At 38.4% G+C, this 22,255-nt stretch overlaps 1 protein-coding gene across 3 annotated transcripts; it reads left to right on the top strand.

The window, feature by feature from the left end:
* Nucleotides 1-1,625: 1,625 nt before the first annotated feature.
* uckl1b (uridine-cytidine kinase 1-like 1b) lies at nucleotides 1,626-22,054 on the top strand. 3 transcript variants are annotated; one of them, XM_054609712.1, is made up of 15 exons: nucleotides 1,626-1,742; nucleotides 8,466-8,659; nucleotides 9,181-9,287; nucleotides 11,781-11,951; nucleotides 12,249-12,320; nucleotides 13,476-13,665; nucleotides 13,887-13,948; nucleotides 15,510-15,526; nucleotides 18,419-18,517; nucleotides 18,617-18,710; nucleotides 19,097-19,159; nucleotides 19,260-19,382; nucleotides 19,607-19,714; nucleotides 19,799-19,955; nucleotides 20,868-22,054. In XM_054609712.1, the coding sequence occupies exons 1-15, from the start codon at nucleotides 1,672-1,674 to the stop codon at nucleotides 20,945-20,947; spliced, it is 1,608 nt and encodes a 535-aa protein (XP_054465687.1). In that variant the 5' UTR covers nucleotides 1,626-1,671; the 3' UTR covers nucleotides 20,948-22,054. The 3 variants fall into 3 exon arrangements, with proteins under 3 accessions (XP_054465687.1, XP_054465689.1, XP_054465690.1); XM_054609714.1 differs by lacking the exons at nucleotides 1,626-1,742; nucleotides 15,510-15,526 and adding exons at nucleotides 5,166-5,361; nucleotides 16,706-16,725; XM_054609715.1 differs by lacking the exon at nucleotides 1,626-1,742 and adding an exon at nucleotides 5,168-5,361.
* The last annotated feature ends 201 nt before the right edge of the window (nucleotides 22,055-22,255 follow it).

The raw sequence follows: 22,255 nt of genomic DNA, 5'->3' as shown, positions 1-22,255 counted from the left end.
TTACGATAGACCTACAGATGCAATTTTTTACTTTTCTATTGTTTTTTTTATTATATTATAAATGTTATGTATGATTATGATGTACATGAAATACATAGTTATAAAATATATATATATATGTATTTAATAAAATGATAAATCAGTTTTCAGATGTAAGTCCAAGTGCTGTGGGTCAGGCGGGTGCATTCTGGGACTTGTAGTCCCTCTAGGGTCACATCCTCCGTCAATGCATGCGACGCTATACGACACGCCTATATCCCATGATGCCTTAAACGTCAACGCTCACTCCAAATAAATATTAATATATAACAGAGTAAATAAATCCGCCGTTAGCGGGGAAGAAAATATATATTTATTTATTTATATATATATATATATATATATAAATACAGACTCCATACATAATATTATAATACATAATGTAATATATACATCATATGAAATAGAATATTATTAATAATGTTTACAATAATGATAATAGTAATAATATAAATATATATAAATAAATATATATATAAATAAATATATATAAATATATTTATTTATATATATTTATATATATATAATATATATATATATATAAATAAATAAAAATAAATATTATTATATATAAATAAATAAATATATATATATATTTATTTATATATATATATAAATACAGACTCCATACATAATATTATAATACATAATGTAATATATACATCATATGAAATAGAATATTAGTAATAATGTTTACAATAATGATAATAGTAATAATATAAATATAAATAAATATATATATAAATAAATATATATATATATTTATTTATATATATTTATATATATTCATTATATATATATATTTATATATATATATATATTTATTTATATATATATAAATATATATAAATAAATATATATATATAAATAAATAAATATAAATAAATATTATTATATATAAATAAATATATATATATTTATATATATGTATTTATATATATATATATAAATACAGACTCCATACATAATATTATAATACATAATGTAATATATATATCATATGAAATAGAATATTAATAATGTAATAATGTTTACAATAATGATAATAGTAATAATATAAATATATATAAATAAATATATATATAAATAAATAAATAAATACATATTTATTTATATATATGTATTTATATATATATATAAATAAATATATATAAATATTATTATATATAAATAAATATATATATATATATATATAAATATTATGATATATAAATAAATAAATATATATAAATATTATCATATATAAATAAATATATATATATATATATATGAATCTTTATTATTATTATTACGATAGACCTACAGGTGCAATTTTTTACTTTTCTATTGTTTTTTTTATTATATTTTTTTATTATATTATATTATTAATTTATGATTATGACGTACATAATGATATACATAGTTAACCCACAACATTTAAAAATATATGTATTTAATAAAATGATAAATCAGTTTTCAGTCCACGTGCTGTGGGTCAGGCGGGTGCATTCTGGGACTTGTAGTCCCTCTAGGGTCACATCCTCCGTCAATGCGGTGCGACGCTGACACACGACACGCCTACAACTCCCATGATGCCTTAAGCGTCAACGCTCACTCCACTCTACCAAACACCTTATTGTCAACAGAGTAGCAATGTCCGTTAGCGGGGAAGAAAGGCTCTCAAAGATGGAGACCGACGAGAGGACTCCCTCTGTGTCGACCAGGTAAAACGGTTAACGTTGTTGTTTTTTCAAAAAAACCCGGAAATAAAAAACGAAGTGGGGGTCGGGGGGTGGGTTTTCTCAACATTTTTTCTCTGGCACTTGGTTGAAACATCTTTACGGTAATTGACATGTGACTAGCCCCTCGCCACACTGGCCGTCACCGTCACCTCTCTTTTACGACAGTGGTCTGCTGACGTAAAGTGTGACGGCGTTAGCTTTAGCATTAGCTACAGGAGAAACTCATGGCTTGGATGAAGCAGGGAGATAGGGCTGTCATTGAGAGGAGAAGCATGTTTTTTTTTTTATTATTATTATTATTATTTTTTATTTTTTTCTGCTGACACTGCAGCATTAGTTAAATACTATTATCTGACAAAAAAAAAAAAATTAGATATATATATATATATATATTATACATGATGTCCTGCTGTAATATTGACCCAGTTATTTAGCTTCCTGTGTGCAATTTGGTACCCTGCTGAGCCACAAGAGGGCGTCACTGCATTGGGTTTAATCCACCAGAGTTAAAGGCAATACTACTGCTGCTAAGGGGTAATTAAGGGTGGAGCAGGGAGGCAACAAAAGCTTGGAAGTATCATTTGATAATGCACTATTATCTATTGTTGTGTTTTGTGTTCCTATATATATATATATTTATATATTATATATATATATATATTATTTATATATATATATATATTATTTATATATTATATATATATATATTATTTATATATTATATATATATATATTATTTATATATATATATTATTTATATATATATTATTTATATATTATATATATATTATTTATATATTATACATATTTATTTATATATAATATATATATTATACATATTTATTTATATATAATATATATATAATATATATATTATACATATTATACATATATTTTATATATTATATATATAACAAACTAAGTCTAAATTCCTTGTATGTGTATGCATATATTGCCAATAAAGTTAATCTTATTCTGATAATGTGAAATTGGAAATTGGCAGAAAAATGTAATTCAGCTCAAAGTATCACAAACTATAGCCTCAAAAATCACATGATGAAACAACACCAAAGCAGGTTTATTTATATATATATATATATATATATATATATATATATATATTTTTTGCAAATGAAAAGCTTTGCATATATGTTGTTTTGCTGCCAGTTATTTTGTAGATAATAAATATATATATATATATATATATATATATATATATATATATATATATATCTTGTGTATACAGTACCAGTCAAAAGTTTGGACACACCTTCTCATTCAACTACTTTGAAGAATCTAAAATATAAAACATATTCTGGTTTGTTGAGCATTTGTTTGTTTACCACATAATTCCATATGTGTTCCTTCATAGTTTGGATGTCTTTAATATTAATCTACAATGTAGAAAAAAATAAAAATAAAGAAAAACCATTGAATGAGAAGGTGTGTCCAAACTTTTGACTGGTACTGTGTATATATAAACTTTTGTGTATATATTTATATTTGTACATAGTTAAGCAGTTTGGCTCACCTTTTGTTCTACTCTTTTTTTGTTTATTTGTCTATTTCTGTTAAGAGCAACGGAAACAAACTAAGTCCAAATTCCTTGTATGTGTATGCATATATTACCAATAAAGTTAATCTGATTCTGATAATGTGAAATTGGCAGAAATGTGTAAAACACAACCTTGAATATGATGTAATTCAGTTTACAAGTATCACAAACTATAGCCTGAAAAACACTTAAAATGAAAAGCTTTGCATATATTTTGTTTTGCTGCTTGTTATTTTGTAGATACTATATATATATATATATATATATATATATATATATATATATATATATATATATATATACCTCATGTGTATATATAGTAGCTACTTACATAACTCTGTCCTAGTTTCTTAAGACGATAAGAATAAGCATGTGGAATTTGGATCATGTTGAAATATCTCTACGGCTTCTGTGAAATGTGACATAAATCGAAACTGAATGTCTATTTAAGACATTCAGTTTCATTTCAGTTTCCTTACTGATACAATGATCAACGTTTTAAAGAGACTCAGATGGATTTGTTTCACGTTATATGCTCTGTTTAATAAGTAGTTTTACACGCCTCTCGCTGTCGTCACAATATTAGTAAATGCCACTTGAGTTCGGGTCACTGACCCTTCAGTGTGTCTGCAGCTATAGAGAGACAGCTGAATGTTTGGCATAGCAACCGGCTCAGGCTTCTTGTTTCCATGTGTCTTTCTTGCTTCGCAGCTGTCTTGTGACTGCAGTTTTTTTAAAAAGCCACAGTTCCCAAAACTACAGTAAACATTGAATCCCCACGTCCCTCTCCCTTGTGAGTTTTAACGAGGAACCAAACCCTAGAAATGAGGTCCATTCTCCAAATATGCTTTTAAATGTTGGTTTAACTCCTTTAAGCGGTGTGGGGTTTTGTGAGTTGTTGCTGCACTGGTGAAACAATTGCCCTAGTCTGTCTCCTCTGATCTCTGGGAATAATGATTTGTTTGTCTGTGGGTAGGAGCGGGAGAGTGTGTGCATTTACGCCGGGTGTGTTTGTGTGTTTGTATGTGTGCACATTGCCTTTGGTCGTCAGTGTTGGGTTTCATCATGCTGTCTATTCCCCACCCTCCACCGCGTGTGTGTGTGTGTGTGTGTGTGTGTGTGTGTGTGTGTGTGTGTGTGTGTGTGTGTGTGTGTGTGTGTGTGTGTGTGTGTGTGTGTGTGTGTGTGTGTGTGTGTGTGTGTGTGTGTGTGTGTGTGTGTGTGTGTGTGTGTGTGTTTCCAGACTACGGTTAAACACAGACATAGCGAGTCCCCTCGGGGGGGGAGACAAGCCCTTCCCTTTCTGTCGCCCTCATTTCTTCCTCAACACAAACTGAAGAAGAGGAGGAGTTTGTTTCCAGTTTTTCTCACTGGTGCTGCTCTTCTTCCCTCGTTTCAGCTCCTGCCACTACATTGCAACACCGACTGTCAAAAACAGATGACCCTAGCTTGACGTGTGTGTGTGTGTGTGTGTGTGTGTGTGTGTGTGTTTTATATATATATGTGTGTGTGTGTCAGGAGTGGGAAGGTCTAGCTCTAACCTGATGCTATTAATACCACCTAATGAACATAATCTGTAGGGCAGGTTATCCTCTTACATTTGTTGGCCTGGACTGAGGGGAGGAGTGGAGGGCGAGAGGAAAGAGGAGGGAAAAGCCTCGCTGGGGTGTTTCACATAGAGTCATTCTCTCTCTACCGAGCTGCAGCGCCTACTCTCTCTCTCTCTTTCTATTGCTCCACTGAATGGAAGAAACGGAAAGCTAAACAAATGCTTCAAGTTTCGCTTCTCATTTAATCTGACTCCCCCCTTCACACACACCCCTCTACATACCTCTTATTCTCTGGATGTGTTGTACCAGAGTGCTTTATTGTGCGGGAGTGTGTGTGTGTGTGTGCGTACATACACACTGAGAGAACGTGTTGGCAGTCATTTAGGATTAAAACACAACTTGTGGAGTACGCACATTTCTCTCCAGTAATGAACTCTCTACCATCCTTCTCTGGAGCTAGAATATCTGGCTGTTGGAATCTAAGATCTGATGGCAGGTAAGTGCGTTTTATTTATTTATTTTTGTACCTTTTTCCAGGTGTACCAAACTATTTGTTTTGCTCTTTTAAACCTGTGACAGTTTTAAGTCTCCAGAGCTTCTCTCTTTTAAAAAAAAAGTGGATCAACAGGAGGGACGATTGCAGTCTCCAATAGCTCTGTCTTTGATATCAGGTTGTTGTTGACGCGCTTTGGGAAAGTTTGCATCTGTCACTTAGTAACATCAATTTGGCGTGTGTTTGTGTTATAGTTGCTTTTGTGGTTTTGGTGGAATATTTTTGACGATCGAGTTCTGTTGCACAAATTAATGATTTGTCAAAATTTGTCATGGAAAAAGTAAAAAGTTGTTTCAGTTTGAGGTGTCTGAGGAGTTTTGTCAGATACAAGCAGTTTGTTTAGACTCACACTTTTAATTCTTTTATATTTAGTCTTTCAGAAATACGCCTTTATCTGGAGCAACATTACAAAAACATTCTTACTTTATTGCATTGTTTTTTCTTATAACCCAAACTGAACTGAGAAGTCGTTGTCATGCTCACTAGATTTATGGTTGTGTTTTTGTCAAATGACTGCCATGTGTGTCTTTAATCCATGAGATCCTCCTCAAACCTATGAGTCCTGGGTTTTCTATGTCGGGAAGAAGACTCAAGATGTTATTTAACACATGACCTTCTGTCTTATTTACTGCTCCTATTCTCATTAACTACTAGAGCTGTGGATCTTTACCTCAATGAATTGCATCCTCAATTTGCTTTTTCAAGCATTCATGTAAATCTGAACTCCCTTTTTGTTTAGAAAGTGCTTTAAAAAAATGTAACTGCATCATTCTTTTTGCGACATAAGAAAAACAACACAAATCTGTGCTGTTATCTACAAAAAAAAGGCCCTAAGACGGGGCACTCCCTGAACGCTGTGGCATTTTACACTATATTAATTACTCTAGCCGCTAGCAGACTTTAGTTATTACATTACTTTTCCTTACTCTCATAGATAATAAAAACTAAAAGCTCTTCAACTCTTACTTGTTTTGAAGTCACGGCATCTCCGCAACAGAACGCCATGATTGAAATTCAGCCTGCATGCACGCCTTCTCTTTTTATTCCGCATAACATTGTTGGATCCGAGCAGCTCATATTGTCAGCGACAAGTTCTCGGACTGTCGTGTCTTTGCTCCTACCTGGATGAAACCCAGAGGTCAGAGGAGAGAGAGAGAGAGAGAGAGACTCACACTGAGCTGAAATGAAACCAAACTCCCGATTATGTTTACGTCACCCCATTGTTGCAAAATCGTTTATCTCGTGACTGATTGTCGAGACTTTAGAAAGTCACGATGACCTCTGGACAACTTCTTTTTTTTTTCTTTTCACACAGATGCGTACGTCATGTTTACTCTGATCTCCATGACTGTGCAGGGCACAAGGGCATGATTCAGCACAGTCAACTAGGCTTATCTTTAATGGCGTCCGGGGTTTGGCTTTAACTGATAACCCAGCAGAGGAGCGCTGTGCAGTCCATGTGTTCTCCCAGTCAGCGCTCCATCCCTGATTCCATCCAAGCACAATCTTTGCTCTATCTCTCCCTCTCTTGTTTGCTTCATATCTGTCCTCTTGACTCCCCCCCCACCCACCCAGAAGGAGAGAACGGTCTCTTGTAAAGATATGGGAAGCCCAGAGTTTACTGAATAACCAGGGGAGACAGACGAGAGGGTATATCTAGGAACAGGACGTCTCTCTTACACAACGTACTGTAGATATGGCAACCAGCGTTTTACAATCCACACTGGGTGAAGTGCGGATGTCTCAAATACTGCAGTGGGTATTGCTTTTAGACTCAAAGAAACAGCAATTGTTTTTGGTGTTAATGACAAATTGATTGCTGATTATGTCTAAGTAGTCTTTTCTTCAGACTAAACTATTTTTAGTAGATACCACACCAAAGACTTCATCAGAGGTGGAGCAGGTTACTTTACTAAGCAACGGGTCGGACCGGTTCTTTGTTTTGTCATCGTCCTCTGCTCTTAGTCACGACCATTGTCTTAGTGTCGCTGCTCATTCTTCTTCACTTTCCTCTTGTAATGTGACTAAATCAAACTCTTTTCTGGCTGGAGCGGTTGGTTTCCTGACTGTTACATAAGTCTGTAGAAGCAATTGATGGTTGTTGAAATACACGACAGCTGCATTCATTATTAAACAGGACATTCTCCCAGTTGAAATGTCAGTGTTGTTCTTGTGTTGGGTGGAATATGTGCTCCACCAGCGTGTTTGGTTTGAATAGTCCATGCAAATTCACTCTGTACCTGCCTCCCATGAGAGTCTCATACCTGCTTTGAATGACTCGTCATTTGTTTATGAGGACTTTTCATCCGTCAAAACACGCGATTACAAAGCTGTCAGTCACTGCAACACCCTCAGTGTGCTGCCTTAACGCATGGTTCAGTTGCACAACTGATGGGAGGACTGTAGTTGATGCAGTTTATCGAGTCGTTACTTTTTTTCCCACAGAGGTAACAGATATGTGCACTTTGGTACCTGCAGAGGTTTGAATGTACACGGCTGGACAAAGCTCATCAGTGACTAAACATTAACCCTGGACAGGAGAAAACAACTCTTTAACTGGGTCACTGTTCTTTAAAACCCACCTGCAGGTTTATCCAGAAGACAAACTGACTGCTTGTGTGCGTTTGTTTAGTCACAGGAGGGAGCTTTTCTAAAGATGATCCTGCAGATTAGAAATCCCACACTGTCACCCGATAAAATGTCATCGTTTATAATCATTTATAGTGTGACGGAGCATAAAACTCAAAGTTCGGATTGTGTCACAGATCAGAGTCTCGGATCAGATCACAGATCTAATCAGCACAAAATGAAGAAAGGGAGCCAATATAACTTTAAGAGATCCCTGATCACCTTTTTTTTGCTGATACTAATTGCAGATCATTGCCGATCCATATTGGCAGAGACGGATCTCTTTGTTACTGAATATCACCCCTAATAATGAGATTAACTCATTCCTGTGCAAAAAAACAAGAACTTGCTCCTTGTTATGTGACCAGTTGTCTAAAATATACACTAACAAAACATGGCGTGTATTTGTTGCGTTGCAGCGGAGGCGGCGAGGGGTCACTGGACCGGCTTCTCCCCTCCGTCAGCACCGGCCTTTCCCCGAGGAAGAGGACCACCAGTCAGTGCAAGTCGGAGCCCCCTCTACTGCGCACCTCCAAACGAACCATCTACACCGCGGGCCGCCCTCCCTGGTACAACGAACACGGGGCGCAGTCCAAAGAGGCCTTCGTCATCGGTAGGATGCACATCAGTGATGTCACAACACTCACGAGAGTACATTCCTCTAATCATTTGCAGTGTCATATATATATATAATATAAAGAGTCTAAATCCAAAGAACTGAGAACCTTATTAGTGCACTTTTGAATTTTAAAGGTCATTTTGTATTGATATCCTCTACAAGCAGATAAGAAGTGTTTTTTTCAGTAATAAGTAAACACCGTATTTACTGCTAATGTGTATCGATGAGCTCATTCAGAACTGTTATTGACATTTTAAAGCAGCTAGAAGTGGCTCTGCTCTTCTACCTCCACCTGTTAGTGGGGGTGTTTACCTCGAGGAGGGCCCTGGTATCTGTTTCTGCCTGCCTCTCTCCACATGCAACCGCTAGCCTAAAGCCCTCTGGTTATTAGGGCCCCTCGTCAAGCTAGTGCTTGCACAGTGTGTTCCCACCAAGCAAAGGTATTTTTAAATTACTTTTGTAAACCTGACGTGTGCAACATTGCTTCACGTCTCCATGACGATGTTCTGTCTCAGGTCTGTGTGGCGGCAGCGCTTCAGGGAAGACGACGGTAGCCCGGAAAATCATCGAGGCTCTGGACGTGCCGTGGGTGGTGTTGCTCTCCATGGACTCCTTTTACAAGGTGTGTGTGTACTGGGAGGCTGTGGCGTAGTGGAGAGCAAGGTAGTTCTCCAATCAGAGGGTCGGTGGTTCGATACCCGGCTTTGGCAGTCGATGTGTCCTTGGGCAAGACACTTAACCCCAAGTTGCTCCTGAAGGCTTGCCATCGGTGTGGACTGGATGTGAATGAATGTTAGTTAGAGTCTGATGGTGGCACCTTGATGGTAGCCTGTCATCAGTGTGTGAATGGGTGAATGATATGTAATATACTACTGACTGTAAGTCGCTTTGGATAAAAGCGTCTGCTAAATGACTGTAATATAATATAATATATAATACTGTGTTCAGTATGTGTTTAGTAGTATTAATCACATCAATTACATGAACATGATTGACAGCGATATTGATGTTTAAAATGCGTGCTCAGCTCGTGATCAGGCCAGGCGCTTTCTAAATGAACATTCAGCAACAGGTGCGTGACTAAAACACTGGATGCCAATTTCTTAAAATATAGCGTATCTGAATTTGACATATGTGTTCATGTCAATCCAAATGGACACTATTGTTTTTCATGCACTGGTAGATTTTTTTTTTTTTTTTTTTTTTTTTTTTTTTAGAGAAGGGGGTGTTGCTGTTCTGAAACAGACAAATACAGAGTCTGTGGTTTTAATGCTCAACTACCCTAAGGGCACACACACACACACACACACACACACACACACACACACACACACACACACACACACACACACACACACACACACACACACACACACACACACACACTAATTTGACATATGTGTTCATGTCAATCCAAATGGACACTATTGTTTTTCATGCACTGGTAAATTTTTTGATTTTGCGCTGTTCAACTTCCATAACATGCCTTATATCAGACAAGTGGAAAGAAAACATCCAAAATACACATTTAAGTGTTTATTTTACTACTTTTTACGTCTGTAGATTTCCCCCTAAATTCACCAAAAGTTTCCATTAGATAATGCCTCATTTGCATATTTAAACATGACATTTTAGAAAACTTCTAATACAAAAATAATAGTATTACTGTCAGTTATCAACCGGGGAAGTTCCATGTTGATATCTATTAGTTATTTTTTTTACCCTATTCACCTGTAGAGTCTTCAACATGTATGTAATTTAACTAAACATATCTTTAAAGGACGTTTTCTCTAAATGAGTTTTTTCTCAGACTCTGATCCATAAATCTCCACTTCAGTAGCTCTTACATACACCAAACTTTACAGCTTCATTCCTCTCTATGTTCTGAAGGTTTCTACAGAGGGGTTTGCTCATATATCATTCATAGCCTGATTTATACAACACTTTATTATGAAAAACATGGAGGAAATGTTTTTGCTTTTATGTCTGTTGACAGTATTTTCAAAATGTCCTCTGTTAAAACCTTTGACTCTAATATGTTAATAAAACAAAACAATAATGACACCTCCATTCTGGAAATGCATACGTAAACATAACATTTCATCAAACTCGTAATACAAAAACTACTTGTCTTGATGTCAGTAATCAGCTGTGGAGTTTCACGGTGATAACTAGTAGTAACATGTTTTACCTTTAGGCACCTGAAGTGTCTTCTCTTACAATCTAAATGTCAGAAAAGTAAAATAAATCGCTCTATTTATTATGAAATCAACCATCTTTTTTTAATGGCTGCTAACCCTCCAGTGGCCCTGAGGGTGCAGAGGACAGAAGTGGTAGATTTAGGATTTCCTTTGGATCCCAGAGGGTGAAATAAAGAGAGAGAGCTGATAAAATATTAGGAGGCGGGAGAAAAAAAGAGTGGTGGAGTGACTGGAGCGTTTCTTGCCCCCTCTTCACTTTGCCGTTATGTAATCCTGTCACTGTGTATCTGACAGAGTGGTAGGGGCTTACGAGTGGGGCCAGTTAGCTCACTGCAACACCCCGACGTCCAAAACATTTGGGTCTGGAATTCATGGCCTTCCAAGTATCATATCTCTGCTGTTCTTCTGTTTCTGTTTCCTCATATTGAGCCTGTTACACCAGTTTATCGTACTCAGTGTGGAATATGTTCTCTAGAGAAGGGGGTGTTGCCAAATACAGAGTCTGTGGTTTTAATGCTCAACTACCCTAAGGGCACACAAACACACACACACACACACACACACACACACACACACACCACCTGGTACAGACGTCACAGTGGCACATGATGATCTCCTAAATTTAGGTCCCCTAACTTTGCCTGCTCTTGAAGTGTCTAAGTGTTTTTGCAGAAGCTTGTGTCAACGATATGTCAAACCATTATTTGAGCCCGTGTGCTTGTTTTTACTATGTGAAATTGTTTAATAATTTATTCATTTTTAAATTCATGATATGCAAACTTTAATGTGAGAGTCATAGCAAAAGAAAGAAACTGAGATACAGATATTACATAATATCTTGCACATGAAATTGTTATTTTAAAGCATGATTGTTGCAGTAAAGTAACCCCGGCGTTGTTTTGCGTTTCCTGCAGGTCCTGACCCCAGATCAGCAGACTCTGGCCGCCAGCAACGACTACAACTTCGACCACCCCGACGCCTTCGACTTCGACCTGCTGACCCACACCCTGCGCAAACTCAAACAGGGCAAGAGCGTGAAAATCCCCGTGTACGACTTCACGACGCACGGGCGGCAGAAGGAGTGGGTGAGGACGAAACACACGCACGGCGGTGCACTCAGCGAGTTACCGCACATAATCCCAGTTTGCTAGATTACCTAAAAGGTTTTTAATCTCCCTTTTTTTGCCAGAGGTTCAGAGTCACATTGCAAATCCGCTTCTCCAGATGTTCTCCGACAAGCCATTGTTGGGATTACTCGTTCTTGTACTTTTTACAGTTGGACTTTCTCTCAGCAGTGGCACAAGTCCAAATATGACATTCTGTCTGTGTATCTGTCTGTGCTGAACATAAGTAATAAAACATGTGACGTGTGTCCTCCACAGAAAACCGTCTACGGAGCCAGCGTCATCATCTTCGAGGGAATCATGTCCTTTGCAGATAAGAAGCTCTTACAGGTACGACGAGGTTATTGTCCTCTGAACCTGCTCAGCTGCTCAGATTTATATTTGTGTGCATGAAGTCAAAACATGTTTTCTCTGTGCGTAATATGGGAGGGAACTTCTTTCAGTTCTATTCAATAACACCGACCAGCTTGTCGAGAGTGATAAAAACCTAACTCATTTCATAACACTGGAATATGACAAGAAGATTCCAGCACAGAAACGGCAAAGATATGTTTAAAGTGACATACTTTGTCCACCAGAGAGTGCTGATAGGATTATTTTTTTACACAGACTAACAAAGTTTGTATTTTCAGGTGCTGTAAAAATGTTTGTTGATATTTGTATTAATTGATTTTATAAGAATAATAATTAATAATTATAAGTATGAGTTGAAAAACAAAACACTTTCATCTTCAAGTCCATCTCTTCAATAAGATACTGTAATTATGAATGTTATTTTAGCTGATTTTAATTAATTAATCTCATTTTAAGACACATCTTTTTCCGATTATTGTTGAAAAGAGAGGAAAAATATAGATTTCATGCTCAGTGAACTTTTAAACAAATGAATAGTGATTTTAGTATCGAAATGATGCTCTAGGGTTTGAACCTAAATCACAACAAATAGAATGAAGAAGTCATAATTAGCTTGCTATTTTTTTATTATATCATCTATGTGTGTTGGCTGCTGCGGTGAAGAAATTTCCCCTGTGGTGGTTATGATTGGCTCAACAGCGTGATCTGCTCTATTATTTCTTGTTTCTTTTTCAAAATCACTTCAATTATCCTTTTTAAATGACAAAGACGACAGTTTTAAAACTCATTAAAGACATTTTTTTTTATTGTTAAATGCAGAACACAGACGGGTAAATGAGGCACAGCGTCTTCTTCAGCTGAGGTGCTTTTGGGGGTTGTCTGGTTGCTATGATACGGAATAAGTGCAGAAGTAGAAATGAAGGCACGAAGTGCTCTGAATGATGGGAAGGCCGAAGCACATACCAGCGGGTTCTATTTCTATTCTTTTAACCTCCATTGTTGTTGTCGTTCAGTAACATGTATGTGAAGGTTGGTCTGTGTGGTATTTGTCCCGCAAAGTTTATCAAAGTGTAACATTTTTTCTCTGTGTCCTACAACGTTCATCTCTCCGTGTCAACGTTCTCCTCACAGTTGCTGGACATGAAGATCTTCGTGGACACGGACTCTGACATCCGGCTGGTGCGTCGGTTGAGGAGGGACATAACGGACCGGGGCCGGGACATCGAGGGCGTCATCAAACAGTACAACAAGTTCGTCAAGCCGGCGTTCGAGCAGTACATCGAACCCACCATGCGCCTGGCCGATATTGTGGTGCCTCGTGGTGGGTGCACACACACAGACACACACATTTACAAACACGGCACATAGGTTATAACTACTACGACTCTAGTACTTTAAAAAGATTGTTTTGTGTTTGTAATTAAGTCTTTTTTTTCTTGCATTGTACTGCCGTCAAACTAATCAAGGCACTGTGTATTTGTTTTAAATCTCCCATGATTCAAAGTGAACATCTTGCCGCTTTGTTTTGCTGTTTGTCGTCAGGCGGTTGCAACATGGTGGCCATTGATTTGATCGTGCAGCATGTCCACAGTCAGCTGGAGGAGGTATAACACACACACGCACACGCACACACACACACACACACACACACACACACACACACACACACACACACACACACACTCTCTCTCACAATTAGTGGAGTATTATGGCCTTTCATGCATCCTTACTAATGTTAGTTTTCTTGTTTGGTTTCTGACTGTCAGAGCTGAAGCATTTTTAGAATACCGTTGGAATGATCGGCACTCAGAAAAGGGTGCAACCGTCCCTTAAATCTTTATGTCTGTAATTACAGACATAAAGGTTTAGCTCAATCCCTCCATCTAGTGGAGAGAAGCCGCACTGCACAGATCTTAAGAGCAGGATGAATGTGCAACTTAGTGTGAGCAGAATGATAAAATAGAAAGTATATATTAATGTTAGCTTATAAACATATTGCAGTTTGGAGCAATATGTTTTTTTTTACCTTTTTGGTGCAAAAAAGCAACTATACTGTCTTCACTCTGTCTAATTAAGGTCTAAAATTAGCAAGTAATTAATTGATAACACAGAGTTGAAGCCCTGAGACATATAAATAAATATGTAGATGATTAGGAGTCTCCGGACATTTGCAGCTCCACATTTGTTTTAACAGTATACTAATTTTAACTATTTTATTGAATTAAAAATACCATTTCACATTTAATAATGTGGAATAACTCTAGTACTTAAATTGCAGGGCCTTAATAATAATCCCACTATTACAGGTTTATTCTGCTTCCTCTCCAGAAAAACACTGAATCACAGTTTTGACTTTTGGATTTGTTGAGCATCATGCACCAATTGTCACTAATTGTTTTCTCAGAGGGGGGGAGCACTTTGTTTGCAGTTTGCTGTGTTTTCTCCCTAACACACACACACACACACACACACACACACACACACACACACACACACACACACACACACACACACACATTTAAGCTTGGTTTATACTCGTCGTGGCAAAGGTTTGCGTGGTAAAAAATGACGTTATCGCGGCCAGCATGGCTTTCAGTCATAAATGACCCAAATATTTTGCTGATAAAAGAGCTAAAAACATTTCAGTTGACTTTTACGAAGACGGCAAATTAGTTTTTTAGATGCTTTAGAAACTGGTGGTCTTAAAAATCTACATTTGAGTTAATATTTTGCAGCCAAACCAAATTCTCTACAGGATATTGAACCTTTAATATCTTTATAATGCATTTAATACTTGACTCCTTTCTTTACAGGGCTTGGAAAAAAGACAATAAAGTAGTCCATGAATATGAGATATGATTTAACGGTTAGTTACAGTCCCTCCTCAGCAGTGAGGAGCTTTATTTATGGCGTTTTACAGGTTACACTCGTTGTCTTTTTGTTGTTTTCACAGTACGTTTAGTTTGAACGCCCTTTAGCGTTTTTGGAGGATCATGTAACAAACAGCTCTTTTTTTGCGTCCTCGTTGCTCGGTGCCACATGCGAGTATAAACGAAGCTTTACACACACACACACACACACACACACACGCCACTGATGGACTGCTATCTCACCCTCTCTCTCTCTCCCCCTACCCTCCCACACTTCCCCATCCACGGCTCACAGCGCGAGCTCAGCGTCAGGTAGAGTGGCCTTTATCCTGTCTATCATTCTCTCCTCTCTCGCCATCTGTCCAGTGCCCCCCTACCTCCCCCTCCTCCTCCTCCTCCTCCTCCTCCTCACCCCGACTTCTCCAGCTTCTTACTGGGAGAGAGAGAGAGAGAGAGGAAAAGAGGCCAGGTGGAGAGAAAAAAAAAACCAAACAACCTCCACCTGCCACTGATCTGCTGGCTGCCGCGGCACATCACCAGGCGGCACTGTTGCATCTGCAGAGCAAATACGGCTAATTGGCGATTGGTCGTTAAGAGTGTGAGACCGCTCCAAAAAAGGGCTTCATCCACACCAGCGTGGAATAGATATTAAAAAACGAAACGCACATAAAGCTGCTAAGATGAAAAGCTTGGAACGTGGTGTGGTGCAGCCAGCATGTTCATGTAAAGACTTTCCTTCTCTCTGCCTCGTAGAGAAAAATGACAGCTTACACTCTTCCTGCCTTCTGTGTCTAAAAATACACCAATGAGTCGAGACACTGACCCTCCTTTCAGAACAGAGAGAGAGAGAGAGAGAGGAAGAGAGAGAGAGAGGAAGCTCTTTGCTACAGCTATTGTTGACTATCACATAGCTCAGCCACAGAGAAAGTTTCCAATGCCCTACTACAAAGCGCTGAGTTTTTTCCATTGAATGTTGGCCACAGTGTCTGAGACGGAGAGAGAGAGAGAGAGAGAGAGAGAGAGAGAGAGAGAGAGGAAGTGAGCTTGGTGCCTGTCTTTAGACACAGGATGTGCCGGGGCCTGTGAGCTGAAATACCAAACTCTGCTGTTCTACACAGTGAAAAGAGTGACAGCCGCACCTCCCACGCAAAACACGCAACGGTTGTCTATAAATCTGATCTAGAAAGACTTTTTTTATCCTTATATCTGTAAAGATCATTTAAAGCATGTCCTGTTAATCTGAATCATAATTGATAACAAAGTGATGATATTTGACTTAAAATGACCTCGTTTGGCAGACGAGACATTTGACATTTGACATTTCCAACACTCGGCTGTCACCTTTTCTCGCCACGCTGTGATAATCCCTTCATCCACCTGATGTTTTTTTTCCCCCCCCTTCCTCTTATCTGTTGTTTGTCGTCTATCTGTGTCCCCCTCTGTCCTGGTTGTGTTTCGTCGACAAAAAAACAAAACAACCTCTCCCTATAGAGGAAACTTCGCTGGGATATGTGAGCAGATTTGCTATGTTTCTTTTCTTTTTCTTTGCATCTGGCTAACGGTGACGTGGTGGATACTGTAGTGTCAACACGACTTAATTTGCATTAGTGTGTCTTATCCTTTAGAGCACAGGCTAGGCTAACTGAGGCTAGGCTAACTCAAACCTAATGTTGATGGAGTTATTACAAGTAGTAGAGACCTATCGTGGAAAATAACCAACATGCAGTGATTTATTTGACTCAGTTGAATTTTCTTTTATTTCAAAAACATATAATTAATATGTTAAACAAAGTATTTTCCATTATGGATGTCTCTCTGCTGTTGTAATTTCCCCTCTGAATTACACAACACTGGCACTGTGTGCTTTGCAATTTTATGCGTCTGCCCCCCCCCCCCCCCCCCCCCCCCCCCTGCAACAGCCGTTGCACACAACCGTAATCTACTTTGCTTTAACTACTACTGACAAAAAGTATTTTTGTGGTGTATTCAGTTTTCTGCACGTACTTACACGACTATGTGTGTGTTTGTTTTTTCTGAATGTGCATACAGTACGTGTGTGTGCACGCTTGTGTGTAAACACGCACATATAGTCTTGTGGGAAGGCACCCAGAATGTTGGTATACCCGTACTGGAAGTAGAACAAAGCACAATAATGTTTTTTATACTCTTTTTAGGTCACCTACATATGAAGAGGATTATTGTCTGAAAGTATTTTACTGCAAAAAATGGTTAAATTGACAGAAATTGTGACACAAAATAAAGCCAGGCCGAGTGAAAGATGTCGAAACGGAACTGAATGTAGCTGATCATGATGATAAACTCTGATTGATACCAAATTTGGTGTCAAAGTGGGCAGAGAAAAACATGGGTTGATGAATTGAGGAAACGAACACTCGGAGTGCTACAGATCGGTTCAGATCGTATCCCAATTTTGATTCACGGATCGATCAGCACGATAGAAAAAAGTAGGGCAACACAATAAAAATGATTTGGAAATAAAAATTACATATTTCTGACAAAAAAAAGGTCATTAGAGCAGTTCATCATGAACACATGAACACATACTCATTTTTAAAGAACAGAGCCTGAACGCATCATAATGTAACCTCTGTACGTTAGCAGTTAGCTCCGGTGCTGGTAACGTTACTAGCTCTCCTCCTCCGGCTGATTTGAACACAGATTATTTGTTCACAGTGTAACATTACAGGGATCAGCTGGTGCCAGTTTCTAGATTGTATATTCTTACTGATTATCAGCCGATAACGATCACGCTAAAACTTTATTTCACACCACGATGGTGAAACTTTCTCATCAATCCATCGTGCACACGCGTGCCAAATATGATGCTCTTATTTATTCATTTATTTTTAAATAGCTTTGGCTTGGATTGTCCCAGAAACACCAATCAAGGTTTGCTGGAATGACGAAAGCGGGGCTCAATCCAGCAACATAAGAAATGTGCGTCACAACATCTGTCAATGTTCAATAATATGAACATAATTGCTGTGCTTTGTTCTGCCTCTTAACGGACACCTCATTAAACTAAAGCCTAACGCTGCACACGGTGCGTGCAGAGAACTGCACTCCTGTTTTTCCGAGTTGTATTCATGCGTCTGTCCGTCTTCCCTCTTTCCGCTCCCCCTCACCCCTGCAACCGCCCCCTCTCCCCCCCCCCTGCTCTGCTATTTGTTGCCGTGGTTACAGGGCAGCCCTGGCTTCTGCACACCAGGCCCAGCCCCTCCCCCAGACCCTCAGTGTTCTGGAGAGCACCCCCCAGGTCAGGGGCATGCACACCATCATCAGGTACGATGCTGAGGAGAAATTACCCCAACGACATCAATCTGTCTCCGTTAACTGTGATTTACAAAAATGCATCTTTCTTTCCCTTATCGCCACATGTAGAAACAAGGAGACCAGCCGAGACGAGTTCATCTTCTACTCCAAGAGGTTGATGCGTCTGTTGATCGAGCGAGCGCTCTCCTTCCTCCCCTCGCAGGTGCCAAGACACGCCGTTAATTAGTTCACATTCACTCTGCATGGAGGCTCTGTAACGCTTTGTCTAAAGTAGGACATTGACTCTGGGCATAGACGCAGGAGGAAGTAGGCGTGAGATAGAAAGTGGATGTACAGAAGCTGATACAGTACAGTATGTGGCCTTGAAACTGGGGAGAGATAAAGATGAATGGAAAAAGAGAATGGCTGCAGCATGAGCACGGAAACTTATCGAGTCACCGCAATGGAAAGTTTCCATACCTTAACCATAAGATTCAGGTTTTGCAATTACAGAAACACACACACATGAAAGTGACATAAATGACTCCTATAGTTCACTATGTTGCAGCACTCATCCTCACACTGTTGTGATTTTTAATATTATCTCAGGTCCACGTAGTCCAGACCCCCCAGGGGGAGGATTACGAAGGCCGGGCTTTCCACGGGAAGAGGGTGAGTGAACTCCATTTACTTCCTGCCGTCTTTCTTTATATGAAGAGATGCAATTAACCTCTGTCTAAATGTTTGTTGTTGGGTTTTTTTTCTGCTTCAGATCACAGGAGTGTCCATCTTGCGAGCCGGGGAGACCATGGAGCCGGCTCTGAGGGCCGTCTGCAAGGACGTCCGCATCGGCAAGATCCTCATCCAGACCAACCAGGACACAGGAGAACCAGAGGTACAGATTTAAGTTTATTGTTATTTTTAAATATGGAAACTTCCAAATAAATATGTGCTTGTTTAGATATCAACTTGCACTTTGGTTTGGTTGCTTTGTCGTCCTTTTATCCCGTCGTGTTGGGTGGATTTCTGCTCATGCCCACTTTCATATAGCTACAGGATGAAAGTGTTTGTGTGTTAGGTGTTGCCGTTAAACCACATCCTGTCTCTGAACGTTTTCAGCTTCATTACCTGCGTCTGCCTAAAGACATCGGTGAAGATCACGTGATCCTGATGGACTGCACCGTGTCCACTGGAGCCGCCGCCATGATGGCCGTTCGAGTCCTACTGGTGGGTTCGCTGTATTTGCCAACGAAAGCCCGTGAAGACTCCCTCACGTCGCCAGTATTCACGTGTGTGTCTTTTGTTTTTTAGGACCATGACGTTCAGGAGGACAAGATCCTGCTGGTGTCTTTGCTAATGGCAGAAATGGGAGTTCATTCAGTGGCCTACGCGTTCCCACAGGTCAAAATCATCACCACAGCTGTGGACAAGAAGGTCAACGACCTCTTCCACATCATACCGGGCATCGGTGAGTAAACTGTGATTAATGCATGACGCATCCCTGAGGGTCTGTACGGATAAAGAGGCGGGGGGGTTCCCTGCAGCTCGCTTTTGCCTGTGAATGCACATCAAACATTTTCTCACTACGCTAACGGGTAATGAAGGAACTTTGAGGAGCTTTGATAACGCCAGAAAAACACACATTGTGTTTAAAAAGGATCCAAACATTTCCACGTCACAATTCGGCATCTGCTCATGTTCAAGGCGTTGATGCTAAAGGAAACATTTTCAGGTTCACACTTGTATTTTGGGTTTTACTAAAACATGTTTACATGCTTCAATGATAAAAAAACAAAACAATTATTGTCTGAATATACCGGTATTGACTCTGTCTAAAACTGTAGTGTTTTAGCGCATTTTCAACAGAATTGTGTCGCTAGGCAACAGCTTGGGTCCTTGATTACTCCCTGTCAGCTGATGTCATGCACTGCAATACAGAAATAAAGGGAGCCATATTTAGACTTTTTAAAACTATAAAATAGTCTATATATATTTATATCTCTATATCTATATATATATATATATATATATATATATATATTATTTGTTTGAAGGCACAGTTTCTATTTTTAATCTTTCACAGTATTTATGTATCACTTAAACCTAATATAAGAATTTAAAAAAGACATAAACTACTTTTTACAATATAGGATTTTTATTGGCACAATCTTTAAGTTTCCAACTCTGGTGCATAGTTCTGTGTTTTTGTGTACACAATGGAGAAAAACAGTTCATCATACTGCAAATGTATAAATACAGCAATACCTTTCATCAATCCGCATCGTGGAACCTCCTTCAGCGATGGATAGTGACTTAACTTAACTCATTTTTTACTATGTTTTGGTCTTAACTGATGCTGGTGTTTGTTTGGTTCTTGTAGGAAACTTCGGGGATCGATACTTTGGAACAGATGCACCGCCGGACTGGAGCGACGAAGAGATGGACGAGCCCAGTTACTGATTATTGATTTATTGTGAAATGATCGGGAGCTTCAGGGATCTGCCACTCTGATGGCGATACGAGGGATCACTGTACTGTTTGTGTCCGTTGGGCCAAACACAAGGAGCCCCGAGAAATCCACTGAAAACAGGACAATACTCATGTTGAAAGTTTAAAGTTTATTATTTAACTTATGAAGTATGAAATATTTTTATATGTACTGTATGTTATTAAGGCCAAATATTTTTTATTTTATTGTTTGAATTGTGACAATCTCAGACATTTGCAGGCGTGTTTCTGTTTGAAAAGATGAACCCAGCCTTAAGCCGCCGTGTGCTGTGGAACGACACAACTGAATGTGAATCTGCACGTGCCGCTAAAAGAAGAAGACTTTACGCTTTTAAGGTTATTTTTTCCCCCACACATGTACACCTTCCTCACAACTTTCACAAAAGTGAAAATCAGAACGTGAACTCGTGTTGCTCAACTTCCATCGCCATGAGCACTTTCTGAAGGACCATTCAATCGGAAAACGTGTGGGTGTATCTGTCTTTTTTTTTTTTTTAGCTCTCTGGTTCAACCTCTTTCTTTTTTGTGGATTCTGACCTAAACAGTTGAAAAACGGTTGTTATAAAACTGTTTTTTTCATTATACAGCTAAAAGTATGCACTTGTGGAGTATATTTATGCAGCATGTTTTACATTTACATTTTCTTTTTTTCTACGGATGGATCTGACCAGTGAGCAGCCAAGTCTTGCATCTCTTAGCTGCATTTAACAAACATAGATCGAGTGATTATTTCTGTGACGCACATCCTGATTTATGACTCTTTATTTTTATGCATAAGATGGGATTGGGTTTTTTTTAAAAGAGGGCTACATGTGAACTCAGAACATCTAGATGTTGAAAATTGCAAACAAAGCCCTGCTGACTGGTTCCTGATATTTATAAACAGTATCAGAACTGAAATGAATGAAATCTGTCGGGTAAAGTTGGTGCCTATTTATTATTGCCTTCTTCTTTTTAAGAAAAAAAATTGTTGACAGTTTGCCAAATGTTTGGTCGCACTCCACAATGTTACGGCTATTTGAGTTAACGTAATAAAACATAAGAAGTGTTGCATATTCATTTTGATCATTATGCAGTTTCATTAATAGGATGTTCTCTTCAACAAGTTGAATTATAAATATACAGATTTTAACGGATAATTTGTAAAAATATAAACATATCTATGTATATGTGTATATATATGTACATTTATTTATATTCTTCCAATTTTTTATTCAAATCCCTATAATTATATATACATATTTTTGTGTGTACATTTTT

The sequence above is a fragment of the Anoplopoma fimbria genome, chromosome 12, assembly GCF_027596085.1.
Source record: "Anoplopoma fimbria isolate UVic2021 breed Golden Eagle Sablefish chromosome 12, Afim_UVic_2022, whole genome shotgun sequence".
In the NCBI taxonomy this organism is placed as follows: Eukaryota; Metazoa; Chordata; class Actinopteri; order Perciformes; family Anoplopomatidae; genus Anoplopoma; species Anoplopoma fimbria.
Note: the sequence above shows the minus strand (reverse complement) of the source record. Positions and strands in the feature narration are given on the sequence as shown.